At 35.3% G+C, this 18,528-nt stretch overlaps 1 protein-coding gene across 1 annotated transcript in view; it reads right to left on the reverse strand.

The window, feature by feature from the left end:
* Positions 1 to 3,933: 3,933 nt before the first annotated feature.
* Positions 3,934 to 18,528, reverse strand: part of LOC120628474 (scavenger receptor class B member 1) — a 141,008-nt gene continuing 126,413 nt past the window's right edge. The window contains exons 6-13 of the mRNA XM_039896860.1: positions 18,024 to 18,151; positions 15,275 to 15,359; positions 14,093 to 14,223; positions 11,659 to 11,780; positions 10,242 to 10,376; positions 8,906 to 9,024; positions 8,291 to 8,422; positions 3,934 to 7,886 (exon numbers count right to left, since the gene is read on the reverse strand). Coding sequence (XP_039752794.1) covers positions 7,326 to 7,886; positions 8,291 to 8,422; positions 8,906 to 9,024; positions 10,242 to 10,376; positions 11,659 to 11,780; positions 14,093 to 14,223; positions 15,275 to 15,359; positions 18,024 to 18,151 — 1,413 coding nt within the window. The 3' untranslated portion in view covers positions 3,934 to 7,325. The remainder of the gene's footprint in view (positions 7,887 to 8,290; positions 8,423 to 8,905; positions 9,025 to 10,241; positions 10,377 to 11,658; positions 11,781 to 14,092; positions 14,224 to 15,274; positions 15,360 to 18,023; positions 18,152 to 18,528) is intronic.

Genomic DNA, 18,528 nt, shown 5'->3' on the forward strand with positions numbered 1-18,528 from the left:
AGTTTAAGCTATGTATATGGCAACCCCAGTGATCGTAAACATCCCCGATTCCTTATAATGAAGCAAGGTATAACAATTAAAAAATAATAAAGTCACTTGGAATTGATGCCAGTTTTCTTTATAACTTTTTAGTTGAAAATATGTTTTAAAATAACTCTTTTTTTACTTATTAAATATACTTTTAAACCCAATTTGTTTTTTCTATTTTTGAAAATATACTTTCCATGAATAATCTAAATAATTACACACACTAATACTATAATACTATACTAAAATAATAATATAATAATTCTTGAAGTTAGTGAAGTTGTTAGTATACACGAACTGTAATCTGTGGCAACAAAGGCACTCCTTCAAAGTGTTTAAAAATTGTAGGTTATTTCTTCTTTTTGTTCTAAATTTATCATTTATTAAAAATATTTTATACCTTCATATATACATGTATTCATAAATAAAATTAAAACGGTTTTCTTTTTTTATTATTTTTTAATCATGCAGCAACGGAAAATAGGTTGTTTAAAAAATACTGTATATATATATAATAAATGGAGTATACGACTGAGATAGGATTTCCCTGCTTCATTATTCGGGATCGGCGAAGTAATATATTAAGATTCAAGCTTCGTATCTTCCATGATTTTGTATTTAAGAAAAGAACTGTATTAATATATAGAGTAAGAGATATTTTTGTTAAAGTTTTACTTAGATTTTTGGCCTATTATCGATTTCTGTGAAAGTAGCATATAGGTTTTAGTATTTAGGGTACCGACATTTTTATATCTATGAATGTAAACATATGGAATTGAAATTATTTTGAAATAGAAAAGTTTTTTTCTACCTACGGAACGGAACAGATGTATTATTTCGAAATAAAGATTTTAGAAACAACACAAAATAATCACATTATAATACCTATCACATTTTCATATACTCGCATACTATTGGACCACGTTGACTTTTTAATTTTATCTGTGATTTTTAATAACTAAAAAATAAGTTCGTCTTATTTATCATATATGTGTTATTTACGCTAAGTTTTAGCAATAAATAATTGTATAATTAATTTTAATTGTTAACGTGGTTAAAATATATAAATTATACATAAAAATGTCGGTATAATCGTCTGTTATACGAAGAAACGGATATACGTAATTTTTAAAGTGAAATATAAGATTTTTTTATAATAATTTTTAATTCGTCTGTATCTAGTAAATATGGAAGGGCCGAATCATAACATGCTACTTTTAGTATCGCACTCTCATTAAAAGTACCATCTCAAAAATAATATGTATGAATAACATATTATTTTATAACCTTTTATTTGAGAAATTTCATGTGTTTGATGTAAAAGTAGCATTTATATTTACGCCCTTAGTGATAAATTATTTTAAAATTAAGTATCATCTGCCTTATCATTAAAAACGATGTACTTACTAAATTTAAGTGGACAATATTTATAGTCACCTTAAATAAAATTTAAAAGTTATCTATATATTTTAATTCAGCCCCTTTATATAACTGATATTTATTTAAATTCTTATATTGTGTACATAAAATTTTCCCTACATTGTGTGAAATCATTCTTTTTAATTTCAAGGCAGATTTTCATCGAGTATGCATAAAAAAGACATATGATATGAACTGCGCCATTTTAATATAAATTAATTTAAAAAGAGAGTAAGACGGCTAAAGTTATTTTATTCCGTGTGAATATACGTAATACGTTTTAAAATAAGGGCTTTAAATAAATTCATAGATGACAAAACGCTGGCAACATTGTAAAATAGTTAACAATTATATTCAAATAAGCTAGAACCCGGAGCCGAAATGGCTGTCGATTAATAAATAATTCCATAATAAAATTAATAAAAGTTAAAATTGACAATTGTCAAAAAAAACATTCATCTTATAAGTTGCTCACAAAACATGCCTGACCAAACTAACGTAGCAAAAATATCATGAATTTAAAATAAATATAGGATCGTCCTAAATCGATGTATAAAGTGTCGTCGACAACTTTATGTTCGATTTAATAAGTAGTAAGGAAAGATACCATATCTCCCTTTCCTATTTGTTACGTTAATCGGAGAGCTGGCAATATTTAGCAACGGGGAAGCAACATCAGGTCATATGTTCATACAACAAAATGCCTGAAAAAACAGTATTAACCTTTGATACTTGCAGCTAGGCCGGGCGAACTGTATCTAGCAATTCATCTCATATGTCCTGATAAGAAATGTCCAGTGTAGTATACCATAGATGATAAAAAACGCTTTTAGAATAACGTTTCAAGTTGATTAATTATACCTATTAATTATAATTAAGGCATAATAATTTACTAGTCAATAAAAACAGTCTCGCTATATGATTTTTTTTTCTATTTTTACGAACTATCGCGGGATTTGTCGAAATTTTTAATCGAAATTTTAAAACGTTCTTATATCGTGCTCACATTTTGATCAATGTTTCATAATGATGAGAGTAATGTCTTGCATATTGTTTTCAGTTTTATAAATTATCTTAATTTAAATATTGCTAACTAAATGAATAGAAGCCATGTGCTACGTACTATTATTTAATTTCCGTAATTAGACAGTGTTGCCAGATTTCTGTGAGATTTCCCATTTGTGGGAACAAGGGGCACCCTTACTCTACAAAATAAAAAAGTACTGTCAGTATTTAAACGAGAAAAGCATTGGTTGTTTGTGTATACGCTTGTCTGTTTCCTCGTTACTTCTAAAGTACTCACTACATTATGGTATCATTCTCTTTTTGTGGGTAAGTATTTCGAATATAGTTAAAAACTTCGAAAAATCCCCTCGATACAAGATCATGTACAGTTCGCTGCAAAATATAATCTTTTTCGCATGCCAAATGTGTGTTTTATTACTATTCCTATAATTCCTAATGATAATTATAATTCAGCTTCTGAGAACTATGCAAAGTTTATTAGAAGATGCCTAGGCAGAGCAGCACTGGACCAGAAAATGCGCCAGTATAATTCCCCGGACAGATTGAATGGAGGACTGTCTGATACCTGAATTATTCTTCACTTCTCTGATTTCTGAATATCATCTCCATTTGCACCGATGTATGTCCAATTCTGTACATAGATCTGTTAACCTAATGGTCCCTCACTGTACAGACGACATCATTCACTTTCAAAGCTGATGTCAAAAATAATCTGGGGCCAAACAGTTCTCTACCTGAGCAATAAAATTTTTATACAAATGCATGCTATTAATGAATCAGGTTTTCTAAGGTAATCCGCGTTAATTACTGGTAATAATCATTCGTCAGAGGTATTTAACGAGATTATGGAGGGTAGAGGTAAGGAGGATCATCTGTGTATATGAAAAAGTTTCGTCAAAATGTATTAAATTAGGATGGCGCCACATTTGCATCAAGGTAACTCTTAAAAGAAGCGCCAAATATAAATATTGTTAGAGTAGGCTTGAAAAATAAACAAGGAAGTAAGGTTATATTTACCACAATATTTTGTACAACGTAAGTTGTTGAAATTCTCAATAATTAACTACTTTAGTCGATAATGATGATGAAATTTTTTAACTCAGCATACTTCAATTCATCTACGATTGCTACATTCATACCATACCCTGTGCATCCACCAGCGCCATTGTGGAGGATTTTTGAACTGTTATTTAGCGCAACAACTGGACACTTTTTCAACTTTTCTCCCATATAAGATGACTCTCCTTACCTCTACCCTCCATAGCTTTTAGTGATTGTTTACTATCGTTATTATTGATTGATCTTATAGTCTAACTTTCAGTTCAGCAAAATTGCTAAAGTACAGATATTTATTTTAAAATAGTGTCCCCGGCCAACGAACGCAGACAACAACGAATCGTCATTCGAATGGCCTAAGCATTCTATTGAACTTGAGGCGGGTGTAAATTAAAAAAAAAACCGTTTAGTGTTTACATTTTTTATTATAAACAAGTTATCGAATACAAAATTGCAACCTTAATTTCAATATTTACAATGTTTAACCATTTCACATTAGGCACTTATATAGTAAATAACCGTACTACCCTTTCTTAAACAAACTGGAATGGTATTAGGCACTTTTACGTGAATACTTCTTCGCTGTCCCTCTATCCGTAAAAACGAAGCCATCTTGTTTATATCATTCCAAACACCCTTTGCATTAAGTTCAATAAAGTTTAATAGACAGGTCTAAAAATAGCGCTGTCCTGTTTCACTACAGACACTGTGACAGCACTACTTTTTGATCTGTCAATTTAGTTTAGTTTGTAATTTGTATACAATAGAATTGGCCATCGATATATAATTGAAGTGCCAGTCCGTTGGAATTGGCACTAATGCCACTTTCGGATTCCTAAACGCACTATAACTGCGGTCTACGATCTACTATATTGCGAACTTTCTACAATATCTTAAAACCCAAACGATGTATTCACGTAAAATGTACCGGCTGTGACCCAAAACAGCCTACCCCATTTAGGCAAGTTCGAACGGTCAATAAATATCGCGTGGTGCTAATTTTCCTGACGGAAGCCTCGAAACGAAACTGAAGTGACAAATCTAAAAGTAGCTATCTTCTTCTACAAGGAAGATAATATAAAGGATAGAACTACATTTTTAACCTGTCAATGTCGTTTTATCAAAATTTCTCAGAAAAAAGAAGCAGAGCTTAATGACCTATGGTAGGTTTTGGATTTGTTCTTACCAGAGAACGGATTTTGAAATTAATAGTGATATTGTTTAATTATAAAAAAAAAATTAAAAAGGATTGAATTGTGCCAATTCTCTTGTACCTATACAACTTTTATTACCTAATTTTACAGGTCCAATCTTTATATTATGTGTAAAAGTTGTATATCTTTCCATAAAAAAAATAGGGGAAAGGAGTGCACCAATTTTAAATGTGTCCATTTAGTTATCCGATTTGTGTAGGTACCTGCTTAAACTGAATATACACCAGTTAAACCGGTGTTAATATTTATGACACTTAATAGTTCTCGATACTTATTGACCGTTTACACCTGGCCGTAAATCAAATAATATCAGATATCTATTACTAATGTTAGTAAGAAGTCTTCTTTTTTAAAGCTTAATATGAGCTTTTTATTTTAATTACATCATTATAGAGTTTGTGGCATTTATTATTATAGTAATAGTTAGGTACCTAGCATATAATTACTTGATATCTATAGGTGAACGTAGCACAGTTAAAAAATCTTGTTTTGTGCGAAACGAAATGCGTCGTTGGAAAATGGGATTCTATAACTTCTTTAGAAACGTAGTATCCATGGTATGTGCTTATCTATGGCAAACTTTAATATTGTTTCTCATTATTTCCCGTTTTTTTTAAAACACAGACAGACAAACAACTTTCCAGAGATAAAACTTAATTTTGGGTTGACTGTCAAAGTTACAGTACGAAAAGATTTAAATGTGTAAAAGTGTTATTAATTAGAATAAAGTTATTATTTAGAATATAGAAAAATTCTTGCTTTTTTAAAAACGGTTAGAAATTTGAATCCTCGTAGGCCGGAAATCCCCGCAGGCGTGGTGACCAATCAGGTTTCATTTGAAATAAATTCATTTTACAAATCTAGCTCACTACGGCTGGTTCCTCATCCTGCCTAGTTAGGCAGGATCAGGAACCAGCCGTAGTGCTATGTACTTTTTATCGAGCAAAGAAAAAATGGGCGGAACGTAAAAGTATTCATTAAGCTCTAAAGGACAATGTCAAATATTCAAAAAAATCAGCAGAGCCACAAACAATACAATAAAGTAAAGACATAGTTAATACCACCTCCTTACGTCACACTTAAAATCTAAAAGTCCCAAGCAATGGTCCCGTAGTACAAAAATTGAGCAAAATTTTCCCATGACTTTAATTTAAAAATACACGAACTTTTGTTAAACAAGACAACATATACTTAGAAAAGTCTGGTTTAACAAATATTTCAAAACTTTTGAGCAACCATTTTCGTTAATTTCAATGTTACGTCAACTAGTCTATTGTTAATAGAAATTGCTCTGCGCAACTCAGAAATCATTTAAAACATTGTCACGTCCTTTAAATTTGCGCAAAGTCAAAATAAAATGCCCTTTATCGAAAATAATATATCGTTGCACATTAAAAACCTAAGATAGTATATTATAATACCACTTTAAGATGGTAAGAAAACTGAAACCGTCAGTGTTTTCCCAGCACCGCGATTGAGGCTGTCTATTGACCAACGCATTGCATTGCATAGAATCTGTACAAACTCGTCATGCGTGTGCGCAGGTAATTCGCTGTAAGTTGTATAACTGTTACACAATGCAATAATTAAAAATCAAGTACTAAAACTGAAAACATATCTGACCAACCTATCTGTAGAGATAGAGGATACAGTTTTCACCCAACTACTCGTCTGATTCAGCGTTGTTTCGTTGTTAATGTAAATGTATACCTTATTCAACATCTTTAGCCTATATACCCAAGATCTTTAGTATTATAAATTGTACATATTGTTATACATTGGTAGACTGGGTAACTTTAATGTTTTGTTTAATAAATTAATCTAAATTTTTATAATAATTATTAAAACATAATGTTACAAAAACCATGGAGTAGCTCATGAACTAATGTGAAATAAAACTCACAAATTTCATACAGAATTACATAATAACATATTATTAACATCTTTGGAAATGTAAAGCTTGTTCACGTAGAAATTTCCAACAAGTTTGTTGCGGATAGCTTAAATGTGCATTAACTTACCTACTTACCTAGTTTTATCCAGATGCTACTTAATTGCTGAAATGTGAATGTGATCACGATCAAAAATAACGGCACTTGGAAATTTCCATATGAACGTACTTTATGTACAAAGACTGTTTATTAATTAGTTATCTAACATTACCACCGATAATACTAGATTACTTAATACTACTTGGTATAGGTTGTGAAAAACTTCTGAACGATGACTTCATATTGAAGTTACCTTTTTAAAGCTTTGCTGGGTCGGCAAACTTAGGGTGAAAAAGAAGTTTAGCGCAACCTATAACCTACTTTTAGCTACCATAATTTTAATCATCAAAAATTAAGTACATAAAAAATACTTGGAATAAGAGGAATCCCCAGTAGGTTTTTGCTTTCACCTTGAAACTTTTACCAACCTGGTAAAATTGAGCTTGGGGAAATAATAGAAAGTAAGACAAAAATAACAAATTTAACCCTTTCCGTCCTAGAGTCAGATATTCAGATGACCAAAATTCACTATTTCACATTTCAGCCGTTGCAACCAAACAGCTAAACTACACTTAAAACATTAATTAACACATCAATAATAGTCCTCCGGTATTTTATAGTCCTGAAACACTCTACTCCTTCTATGTTCTGACATTATAAAAGTGTTGTCAGAACGAATGAGCGATTCTCTCTCCGCCTCCAAAAAATGGGATTTAACTAAATCCCTGTTTAATATTAATTTAAGTTCGTCTATACTCGAACTTAAGTTTTCCGTTTTATTGATAAAGTTAAGTTCTTGTAGTTTCTCCTCCTTACTACCTCTTGGTGTGGAAATAAACGACTTATTTAGGTCATATTTAGTTTTGCTAGATTTGTTTAAAGGTTGGTACGAGGCGTCCTTACCATTGTTAATTATCTTTGAACTGTTTATTATTAAAGTCGATCCACGCCTAATGGTTTCCCTTCCTAACTCGACAAACTCTAGTGAGTTTTGCCCGATGACAAAACTTTTGTACGCTTTGATGAAAACATTTATTAATATGGCAAGACCGATGATTATTAAGGAGTAGGAAATGACGGCGGCGGCGATCGGCCCAAATGTGGTGCCCAGCCATATCCATCGCCAAATAGATGTAGATACACTGTCCATTCCCTGAAAACAAATAACAAAATAAAAATAAATTGTTAAAATAACATTTTGCTCATTCGAGCATTGACGGGGTTGATTGTCCGCTCGTTTTCTAATCTTACATTAAGCATCGCGTCAGGCAGCAAACGTAGGGGCGAAACAAGCACGCGGGCTTGCTTTCTTATTTTTTTCGTGTACCTACAATGTACATGTACTCGTACCAGAAACCGGTTGAAGAGCAGTTTCTTATTTTTTATAGTAATAATTGCCTGTAATTGCCGGCAACGACGCCATTCAGACTGGAACTCCGCAATGGAACAATGCTGTTTAGCGGCAGAAATAAACATGGTGGTTGTATTTCCCCGCACGAGCTTTATCACATAAAGCTCTAATACTACTACAAAAAGCTCTTCTAGATTGTTCTTTACCTCTTGTGCCCACATTACTGGAAACATCATGTCCGGGAATTTGTGGATATTGTTGACTCTGATGTTAGGGGCCCTGTCCACTTTTATGTTGAGCTGCACTCTCACTTGCGCCTCGAGGGGCACTCCTATTTTCTGTAAGCACACCAAAAGGTTTATTATCTGTGGGCAAACATAAGGTTTATTTTCTGTGGGAACACATAAGGTACATTTTTTTGTGGGCACTTTTAAGACTTATTATAGTTTCTTCGTTGCAAGATGTGAGGCTGCATGGAGGCTGTGCCCGTTTTTAGAACGCAAGCTATCCGTACAAAATTTTGTCAAGATCGTTTAACCGATCGGTTTATTTGGTAAGTCAGACACAGCTAATTTATTTTCAAGTCCCTTTGGAAACGATTCCTGCCTTTCGGTGCCACGCATCTCCAACTTTTCTAAGTTTTGTGTGTTTTCAACAATTAAATATCACTTGCTGTAACTGAGAAGTAAAACATAGTGAGGAGACCGGCATGCCTGAGAGTTCTCCATAACTCTCTGAGAACTTCAACCCTTCTCATTCTGTAAGGAGACCCGTGTCCTGTAGTGTGCCGCTAGTGGGCTGTACATGATGTAATCACTTACTGGTTGTAGCAAAATGTAGCTGCCGTGTTTCTTTTTGTCGGGATTGAGACCTTCGAAGCCTTCTAGAAGGGACGGCTCGGCGTCGTAGAAGTGAGGATAGGACAGGTAAACCGGCGCATCTGCAATTAATAAATCCATTTTATCACGGTAGCTGGAAACCCACAATTTTTGACGAACTCAGCATCAAACAGCGCCTATCTTCTGCAGTGCAAGTGCAAATTATCAGTTTCTTCGGTCACGTGTCCAGGCGTAATGACGTGTCGATTGAGCGTCTTGTGGTTAAAGGGAAAGTAGAAGCTACCAGAGCACGCGGTAGCTCACCGATGAGATGGACGGACCAAGTGAAGGCCACAATGGAGGCTCCTCTACATGAATGCGCAAGAAAGGCAACCGTTAGAGAAGAGTGGCGAAGTATTGTCAAGCGAACCACAGCACCCAGATGACGACCACGACCAGTCTGTCAAGACTGTAACGCCTAAGAAGAAGTGGAGAAGAATAGTGGAAGATTGACGAATCCATCGTCTGTAAACAGAGCAACACTTGGCAGGGCAGACAACAAAAACGTCCTACAAAGCTCCGCCCTGTGTCGATTAACCTAAAGCGTAAGTGTTAAGCCTCATGTGTCTGTAATTAAACCGGCAACGATGCCCTTCAGACTGGAACACAGTAATGGCCAAGCCCGGTGCACTACGGCCTTATACCCGGCTCTCATTGTGGGAGGAGACCCGTGCCCTGTAGAGGGCTGTAAACGGGTTTATATGATGTACCTGTAAAGCATGGGATGTCATATTTCGGTTTTCATTTATATGTTGTATATATTCCGCTACAACCAATAGGAGCGGATTTTCAATGAAAAATTTAGAAAAACGCGAAGTTCCTTTCATGCGTGTGACGCGTAAGTAAACGTTTAAAGTTACGCCATATTGACCTATCGTGGAATTACTCCCCTTTTAAAAGTTGTAGAAAAAAGTCAGAGACAGCTATTTCTCTTTCTATCTTTTAAGATTTATTATTTATGTACCATAAATTGTGATTGTGAACATAAGATACATGAAGTGTACAAAGGAAAGCTTATCTCTATAAGAGATCTCTTCCAGCTACCCCAGGATGTGAGTAAGATGATTTAATTGTGGTATAGTTCAAATAAAGGTACAATATACTTCATAATAACTACTAAGGATATTCAATATATCTAAATAATAACAAAATTCTACACACTAATACAATGAAATTTGAATATACTATATATACAAAATACATAAAAATAATATAATAAATATTTATATAATAATAAAGAAGTCGTATGGGACCGGAATTAGTGTATAAAAGAACTCACTGTACTGGCAAGGGCTGATGTTCTGCAGCCCCCTCGGGGGGCACTTCTCCCCTTGGCAGTAGCACTTATTGTCGGGGTTGACTTCCGCGTCTTCTAGCATGGAGCTGGGTGGGGTGTACAGCCCTGTGAGGATGCCTGGGAATCGTGTCAAAAAATTAAAGCTTAATTAAATCAATCGGTGTTCTATTCATTCTTGCAATACATGCCTGCTATGCACTTCATAGAGACACAAATGCCACTGCCTACCCAAAAAATTTCATACAACTTGTATAGAAGGAGAAGTTTTCATTTTTATGCGACGCCACTGCTGCTCTGGTATTAAGACTAGCTGTTGTGCGTGTTTATTACGGTTTTTAACAATTCGTTGGTTTGCCTGGGATAAAAAGAAGCTCATGTTACTCTCCGCACTTTTAACTCTATGCAAAAAAACAAGTTGATTGGTTGCTTCGTAAGGGCGCAATGGAAGGACCAACAAACAAACGAACAAATAAATTTTCGTTTTTATAATATTAGTAAGGATACTGTCACCGGTTTGGAAGGCAGACTCTACCGGCAAGAAACTCAGTAATGTAACATATAGCGTTAAAAGTTAACAGTTTAGTAGTAAGATTTATAATTAACTACCATCTAATATAAAAGAAGCCTACGTTTATTAAAAAAAAACACTTTATAAATAATATGTCACTTATGTTTTTCGTCGGTTATATTTGTGCAACTACCCGCTTAAACGAACATTTTCTTTTTAGCTGCAATCAGTTATGCTAATAAATAATATAGTTTATATATTTATATGTACCTGTTGTGCTGTTGCATATGTTTCTCTGTAAATATTGTCTGTGGTGTACAATAAAAGTTTATTCATTCATTCATACTTCTATAGTGTACGCTCACAACATGTTGTAGTTTTAAAGTTAATGTTTTCTTTTTTTGTAATTCTTTTGAGAAATAAAATTCTTGTTTTGTTTTATTGTAAGATCAAATTTGTTAACCTGCAATCACGCAAATAAAGATTTGAATTTCAATTTAAACGATAAACCATACCTAACAGTTCTCTCACCGATTTCGGTTATGCTCAATCTCCAGATAGATTCTCCAACTACTCTGGAGATATGTGCACAAGTGTGACATCGGTCTATGAGAGTGAGGGAACTGGTTTGAAGTCCCAATTCCCGCAAGACCGACAGCTTTACGTGCTCTGTGAGACACGAGTGTGAATCACCGTTAATTGGGATTCAAACTCCGGGATGGTCCTAAGAATGTCTCGATAGAAAATCCCACTATAACTATTACGCCGATGTATTCATCGGCGATGGATCGAACCAAGGACTTAGTGACCTGCAGTCGAATATGCTAAACACTACACCAACGAGGCAGTTTTAAGTACCACCGCGTTGAACATTCTACTATTGAGTGTTACCATCTTTGTATACATCCTTCCGGTAGGTAAAGGGCATGATCCTGCACAGATCCTTGTCGTACACGTACACCGTCTTCTCCTTGGTGGTGTCGGGAGGCGGGAAGAACGACCCTTCAGAAGCCCTGGAATTACAATAAAGTCAAAGTCAGAATTTTTAACTCACTTTAAAAAAGGAGGCTCTGAATAATTATACGTGTATGTTCTTATATGTATTACGCGGTTGTTCCGCCAATACAAAAAATTTAGTAATACTATCCTACCAAATAGTTTTGGTAAAATATTATATGTATCCCTGATAATGTGAGACATGAAATTAGGAACAGATTTTGATAGGGCTTGTTAAACTTTCAAAGTGGAAAGAAATTTAATTTGACGGACCAGATTGACGGACGACATCAAACGAGTTGTAGGGAGCCGCTGGAAACAATATCTATATATGGATGGTGATTTGTGAACAAAATATACATGGTAAGCAAATACTTACCAGACTCATAACATCATTTAATCATTATAAACATTATAAACTTTTACCGGCCTACCACAGAGCACGGGTTTCCTTTCGGAATGAGAAGGCCATAGCCCATAATGGTTGGTGGACTTCACACACCTTTGAGAACGTTATAGACAACTCTCAGGCATGCAGGTCTCCTCACGATGTTTTCCTTCACCGTTAAAGCAAGTAATATTTTAATTGTCTTCTCTTCCTTGACGTGCACTCTTGGCAGAGTTGACGTGGCTGCTGAGGTGAATGCGCGGTGTAACGGCTTCCTGCGCGAGTCTTCTCCACTTATGGCGGTCGGTAGCGTGTCGGAAGCATTCCACCGCAGTAGACTGGGTCAACGATTTCACCGTATCGGTCTAACGAGTAGGTGACCGCCCGTTTGCTCTGTTTCCTTCAACCTGTCCTTGCACCACCAATCGTTCAATCGACCCCTCATTCCTTGAGATGGATATTTAAATTGCTTGAATCGAACTCGCTCCCCTCTAAGCCCTAAACACTGTGCTATCACCGCTTTTACTCGTATATCATATATGTCATTATTACTTGGAACATAATATAACTTAATCCTCCAAGTAACGTTCCTTGAGAATTATTTGCACAGTATATACTAAGTAACTACGGAAACAAACAGACAAACAGACGTCTGTTGTTTGTTTCCGCTATCCTTATTGATATTGTGATTCCTTAGAACAGAACTATTAAATATGTCCACATAAAATAATTACTGATGGAATAATGACTAATTTGTGACTAATGAAGAGAATCTTTTTCCCTTTTTCCAAACTAAGTATTTAATATGTTACTAGCGTACCCAGCCCGCTTCGCCGGGCTAGATTTTGCTTTATATTATTTAAACAATAAACATCATTCAATTTTTAATTTAAGTCTCATATATTATGAGACTTAAATCGTTTATTTCTCTCCGTATTCATTCTCTTCTATTCTCTTCTCGAGCGGGTGAAGATCATTATCTACACCCATGTACACCCAACAATAGAATATCATCATAGTAAATAAAAGCTGTATTTGACAGTTTGACCGTTCAAAAATAGGAGTGCTCCGATCGTCACCAAACTTTACAGGATTACTCGCCAGGTCAATCCGGAGATTCCCTGAAAGTTTCATTGACACCGGTCCAGCCGTTTCGGAGCCTATACGGAACATACCCACACACTTTCTCTTTTATATACCCACTTTGTTTCAAATATCGTGGGAACATTTATTTTCTCACACTCCGTTCGAGTAACTCTATGCCAAAAATCAAATAGATCGGTTGTTTAGTAAAGGCGTAAAGTAAAGACAAACAAAGAAACTTTCGCATTTATTATATTAATAACAAGTAGCTGCATCGCCCCACACGTTAGGCTTAGGCTTGTTATACAAATCAAATGCTGCTTTACTGTTAATTGACGGACGAGATGGCCAATCTGAAGGCAAAAGAAAAAAAATATTGCGAGCTACATGTCCTGCAACGTGCCGCACTGACTAACCTAAGGTTTTAGGCCTTATGTACCTGTTATTACACCGGTAACAACGCCATTGAGAACGGAACACAGCAATGCTGTTTGACGATAATACTTCCCCGGACAAGCTTTGTCTTAAATGCTCTATGAGGCGGTCTCTACATTAACAAACTAATATAGATGGTGCAACAAAGATCCTGCGTTAACGAAGTGTTCACAAAAATAGACTATGTAGGCAACCTCGGTTCGGCGTACCCCATTTTCCTGGGGCTCTTCTTATGGCGAACTATCGCGCTCGCCCCACTCTCCCGGTGACACCGTAGCAACCCCCCATGCGGTTATTCGCAAGTTCATCCGAAAAATAAGAATGGTTGGACCTCAACTAACACCAGCACGGAGGAAGATCTTCCTATATTGTAACGGTGGAGCATATAACCATAGATCCCGTACACTTGTGGAATTGACTTACTTGATATTGTTGCAAGGGCTGTCTCTCCAATACGGAAGGTGGTCCAGTCCGTTGAGTTTGTCCAAGTAGCCGAACTTGTCCAGCCGCTGGCCAGTGTTGATCGTGTGCACCTCATCTAGGGTGCCGTTTCTCTTGAAACAATATTAAATACATTGTTATTGTCTATGGGAGATGCTTCCCTGACACAAAATACGTTAGGTAGAACAATCATATCATCTGAGGCTAGGAGTATTTGTGCAACTGACACACGTACCCGTACTGCTAGTGTTTGTAGTTTCCGAAAATGAAATTCGATTTCAAGTGTCAAACAGACATAAGTATAACACGATAAATGTGTAAGCTGAATTACAATATAGCATGAAATACCTATCCTTGTTTTTTGTTGAAATATCGAGTCATCACCATCGACTTATTGTAATGGACAAAAAACAAATTCTATTAGTTTTTTTAATTATTTTTGCAGTTAAATGTGCAGGGTGCCCAGAGTCGGATTTGACGAAGCGCCATCTAGTGTCAATTGTTTCCCAGTAGTGACACTAGGTGTCGTGCTTTCGATTCCATACAGACTAATGTATTTCAAGATTTAGGTAGAAAAAATAAATTGAAATTTTATGATGTGATGTTAGATTATTGAATTAAGTTTTGGAGTTTTCTATCAAGGAATTCTAGTAAAATTCTAATTTAGATTAAGTAGGTACCAACAATGCGTTTCGAAATCGCAACTTTGGAGTAAGTATACCTAAAGAGGTTTGAAAATAATTCAATGCAAGCCTTCAGGAACCGTTCCCATGCAATCAAAAAAAGTCTTTTACCTAAGACTATTAACTAAAGCTAATAACAAACAACAGAACAGAACAGAACAGATATTAGATATACATTTTAATTATAATTGAACATTATTATCAATCTGTCACATCATCATTTTCAATAGTTTTTAGTTTAATACTTTTTTTTGGATATTTTCTTGGCCGCAGATAATAATTATAATTATGGTACATCTATAATTGATTATTGTTATCGTACTAGAAATAATTTGTAACTGTAATTCAACTTTTTTTTTTATGAATGTCTCTGTAATTAATTGCTGGTGTGTCTTATGTATTAATGAATAAATAAAAAAAGCTTAATAGGTAAACCTATTTTGTAAATCTGTTCCGAGTATATCCAAGTATTTCTACTTACGGCAAGTAGCAGTCCCATTTGGCTGTTCGGTCTCTTTCCCTTAGGGTAAAAGTAGTGAGCGAGCGTCACTAGGGGATCGTTGTAACTGAAATAGAACAAAATGATCATCGTAAATACGAGATATTGAAACTATATTCATATTGCAGAAAAGAGCTGTACGGTTTAATATAAACTTAAATAACGTGAATCCCTTCGTGAAAAATTTAAAGAAATAGGTATACTATTTGTAAGACAAAACATTTATCTTTATAAACGAAAAGTGGATATAAACAACCGCCTTACTCGAAATGGACATAAGTTAGTGACATCTGCATATCGTTTGTGAAAGTTGCAGAAGTTATGATTCCCAAGGTAATATTGGCCCTGCCAATGCATAAGTTTAAACAATGTGTTAAAACACATTGAATAAATCGTGATTACTATACGATTGTAAATTTCTTAACGACAAGGCTGCTTGGAAGCAGGCCCCGCTCTCATCATGATCTCACAAGATAGAAAATTTATCATATATATATTTTTTTTTTCATTGTAAACTGTAAAATTATGTTGAAAAAGAGCAATCTGCTGAGTTTCTTGGTAGCTCTTCTCGGTGGAATCTGCCTTCCAAACCGGTGGTAGAGTCACTATAAACAGACTGACTTGACGTGTTTCAAAAGTGCTTATAAACTGGGCCTACTTGAAATAAATGAATTGCACGACTCATGATGCGAAGCATCAGAGAGTGCTTTACGATCGAACATTTTTTTTCGCCTCATTTCGGCGGCTATTTTTATTATTATAGCCTTGTTAGTTCACGGAATCAAGATATTTTGCATACTATTGTCGAGATAAATTAATGGAGATTAATTCCATACTTTTAAAAAATTTATATACTGCAATAGAATTGGAAAAAAACACCAAAATAGGTCAAAAAATTTTCCTGTCCGTCATGTGTGAAACCCGAAAACACTGTAACTTGTGAAAAATCCATAATTTAAGTTAAATTTAAAAAAAAAAAATTCTAATCGACGATTGTAGGTCACTGAATGCGAATGATTAATTAATTCAGTGTAGTGTAATTGCAATTAATAAAAAACGAAAACTGCAAGACTGTATATCTATATATATCCATGTAAAATTAACATGGATGGTGATATATCTATATCTATAGATATTATGTACATTTTATTCCACCAGGGGCGCCTGTGCATCAGTTTCCTAGTAGAGCTGTTTTAAATTTTTTTTAATTTTTTCAATATTTGATAATTAAATGAGCATTATGAGTCGTGCACTTTTGAATTTAGAACCTATTCTTCTTTACTTGGCTATGTTTTTGTTGTTATTAAATATTTTTTACACAGTTTGCTATTCTGCGTCTTTTAGCTTAATTTAATCGCTTAAAGCTGCAGTTGTATTATTTCGAATGGAGCTATTTAGTATTTACTGACGTCATCACGTCATAATCATCATCACCATCTCAACCCATTAACGGCCCACTTAAGGACCCGGGTCCTTCCACAATGAGAAGGGCTGTTTAGTCCAGAGAGTGTCATTATAAAAAAATAAATAAATATACTACAACAATACACACATCGCCACCTAGCCCCAAAGTAAGCGTAGCTTGTGTTATGGGTACTGAGATAGCTGATGAATATTTCTATGAATATAATACACAGAATTACTTATAATATACAGATAAATACCCAGACACTGAAAAACATTCATGTTCATCACACAAACATTTTCCAGTTGTGGGAATCGAACCCACGGCCACGACTCAGAAAGCAGGTTCGCTGCCTACTGCGCCAGTCGGCCGTCAAATTATGGAGAGCTCTCATGCATACAGGCTTATTAAGTTAGAAAAGTTAGAGGTGCGTGCCGGGATTCGAATCCGGCCTTCCGAAAGTAAAGCCGAATTACTAACCTCTAAGCAATCACCGCTGGACACACACGTGCCGCAAGCAATTTAGAGTTCCGTTACTATGCTGCGTTAAAACCAATTAGGGGTTTCATCATTGTCATTATGTTATCAAAATTAAAAATTCATTTATTCCAAGTAGGCCTAGTTTATAAGCACCTTGAAACGTCAATTCAGTGTGTTTGTAGTGGCTCTATCAGCGTCTCCGAAGAATTCTACCTAGAAAAGCCGGCAAGAATCTCAGAATATCTCTCTCTACAGAATAGTACCACCAAATTGTATACTTTTTGTTAAATTTTTCCTTACAATTTTACTATATGTTTATGTGGTGTACAATAAAAGTGTATTTATTCATTCATTCATTCATTCATTCAATAGTACAGAATAGTATAGAATAGAACAGAACACAACAGACTAGAAGAACAGAACAGAACTTAACAGAAGAGAGAAGAGAGAAGATAAGATAAGATAATAGAAGAGAGGAGAAGAGAAGACAAGATACAATAGAATATAATGGAATAGTTCAAAATATTAGAGAATAGAAGAGAACAGAACTTAACAGAATAGAGAAGAGAAGAGAAGACAAGACCAGAGAAGAGGAGAGGAGAGAAGAGAATAGATCGTGTCTGTAATAACATTGCCAACCACGTTCTTCAGATCGGAACACAGCATTGCGACAACGCTGGAGAAATAAGCATGGAGGTATTCCCTCCCCGTACGAGCTCTGTCACAAAAAGCTCTACTAGTAACTTGGCCAGGGTGGTGGACTAAATTCGATAGGAGGCTCTTGTAGTGGGCCGGTAAATCCTGGAGTGCCGGTATTGTAATGAATTGACACTGATGAAGGCTCACCCAAAAACCAGTTCCTCAGCGGTGACGTGCACGAAAGGCTTGGCGCGCTCCCGGTACGTGATGGCCAGCCCGGAGACCAGCAAGTTGAACAGCCAGCCCGCCAGGTTGGGTGAGAACGACGTCACCGTCTGTAAGGGAACCGCTGGGAATTTTTTAACTTTATGGAAACACACTGCACTTAATGGATGATGACATTTTCCACGTGATCAAAGACGTCGAACTACTATCTGTTTATGCTGGGATGTAGCGTAGCTCCAGTACGTGATCAATCTAGTCCAGGGCAAAAAAGCGACCAGGGTAAAACAGTTGATGTTGGAAAAGAGTAATCTGCTGAGTTTGTCACTGTCAAACCTTTTTTGAAATACTAAAATGTTGACTATAGCGATAAAAATACATCCCTGCTAATATTATAAATGTGAATGCAAGTTTGTTTGTTTCGCTTTCACGCAAAATCTACTGAACCGATCATCATGAAACTTTGTACACATATTCCTAAAGGTATTAG

Source organism: Pararge aegeria, chromosome 12, assembly GCF_905163445.1.
Source record: "Pararge aegeria chromosome 12, ilParAegt1.1, whole genome shotgun sequence".
In the NCBI taxonomy this organism is placed as follows: domain Eukaryota; kingdom Metazoa; phylum Arthropoda; class Insecta; order Lepidoptera; family Nymphalidae; genus Pararge; species Pararge aegeria.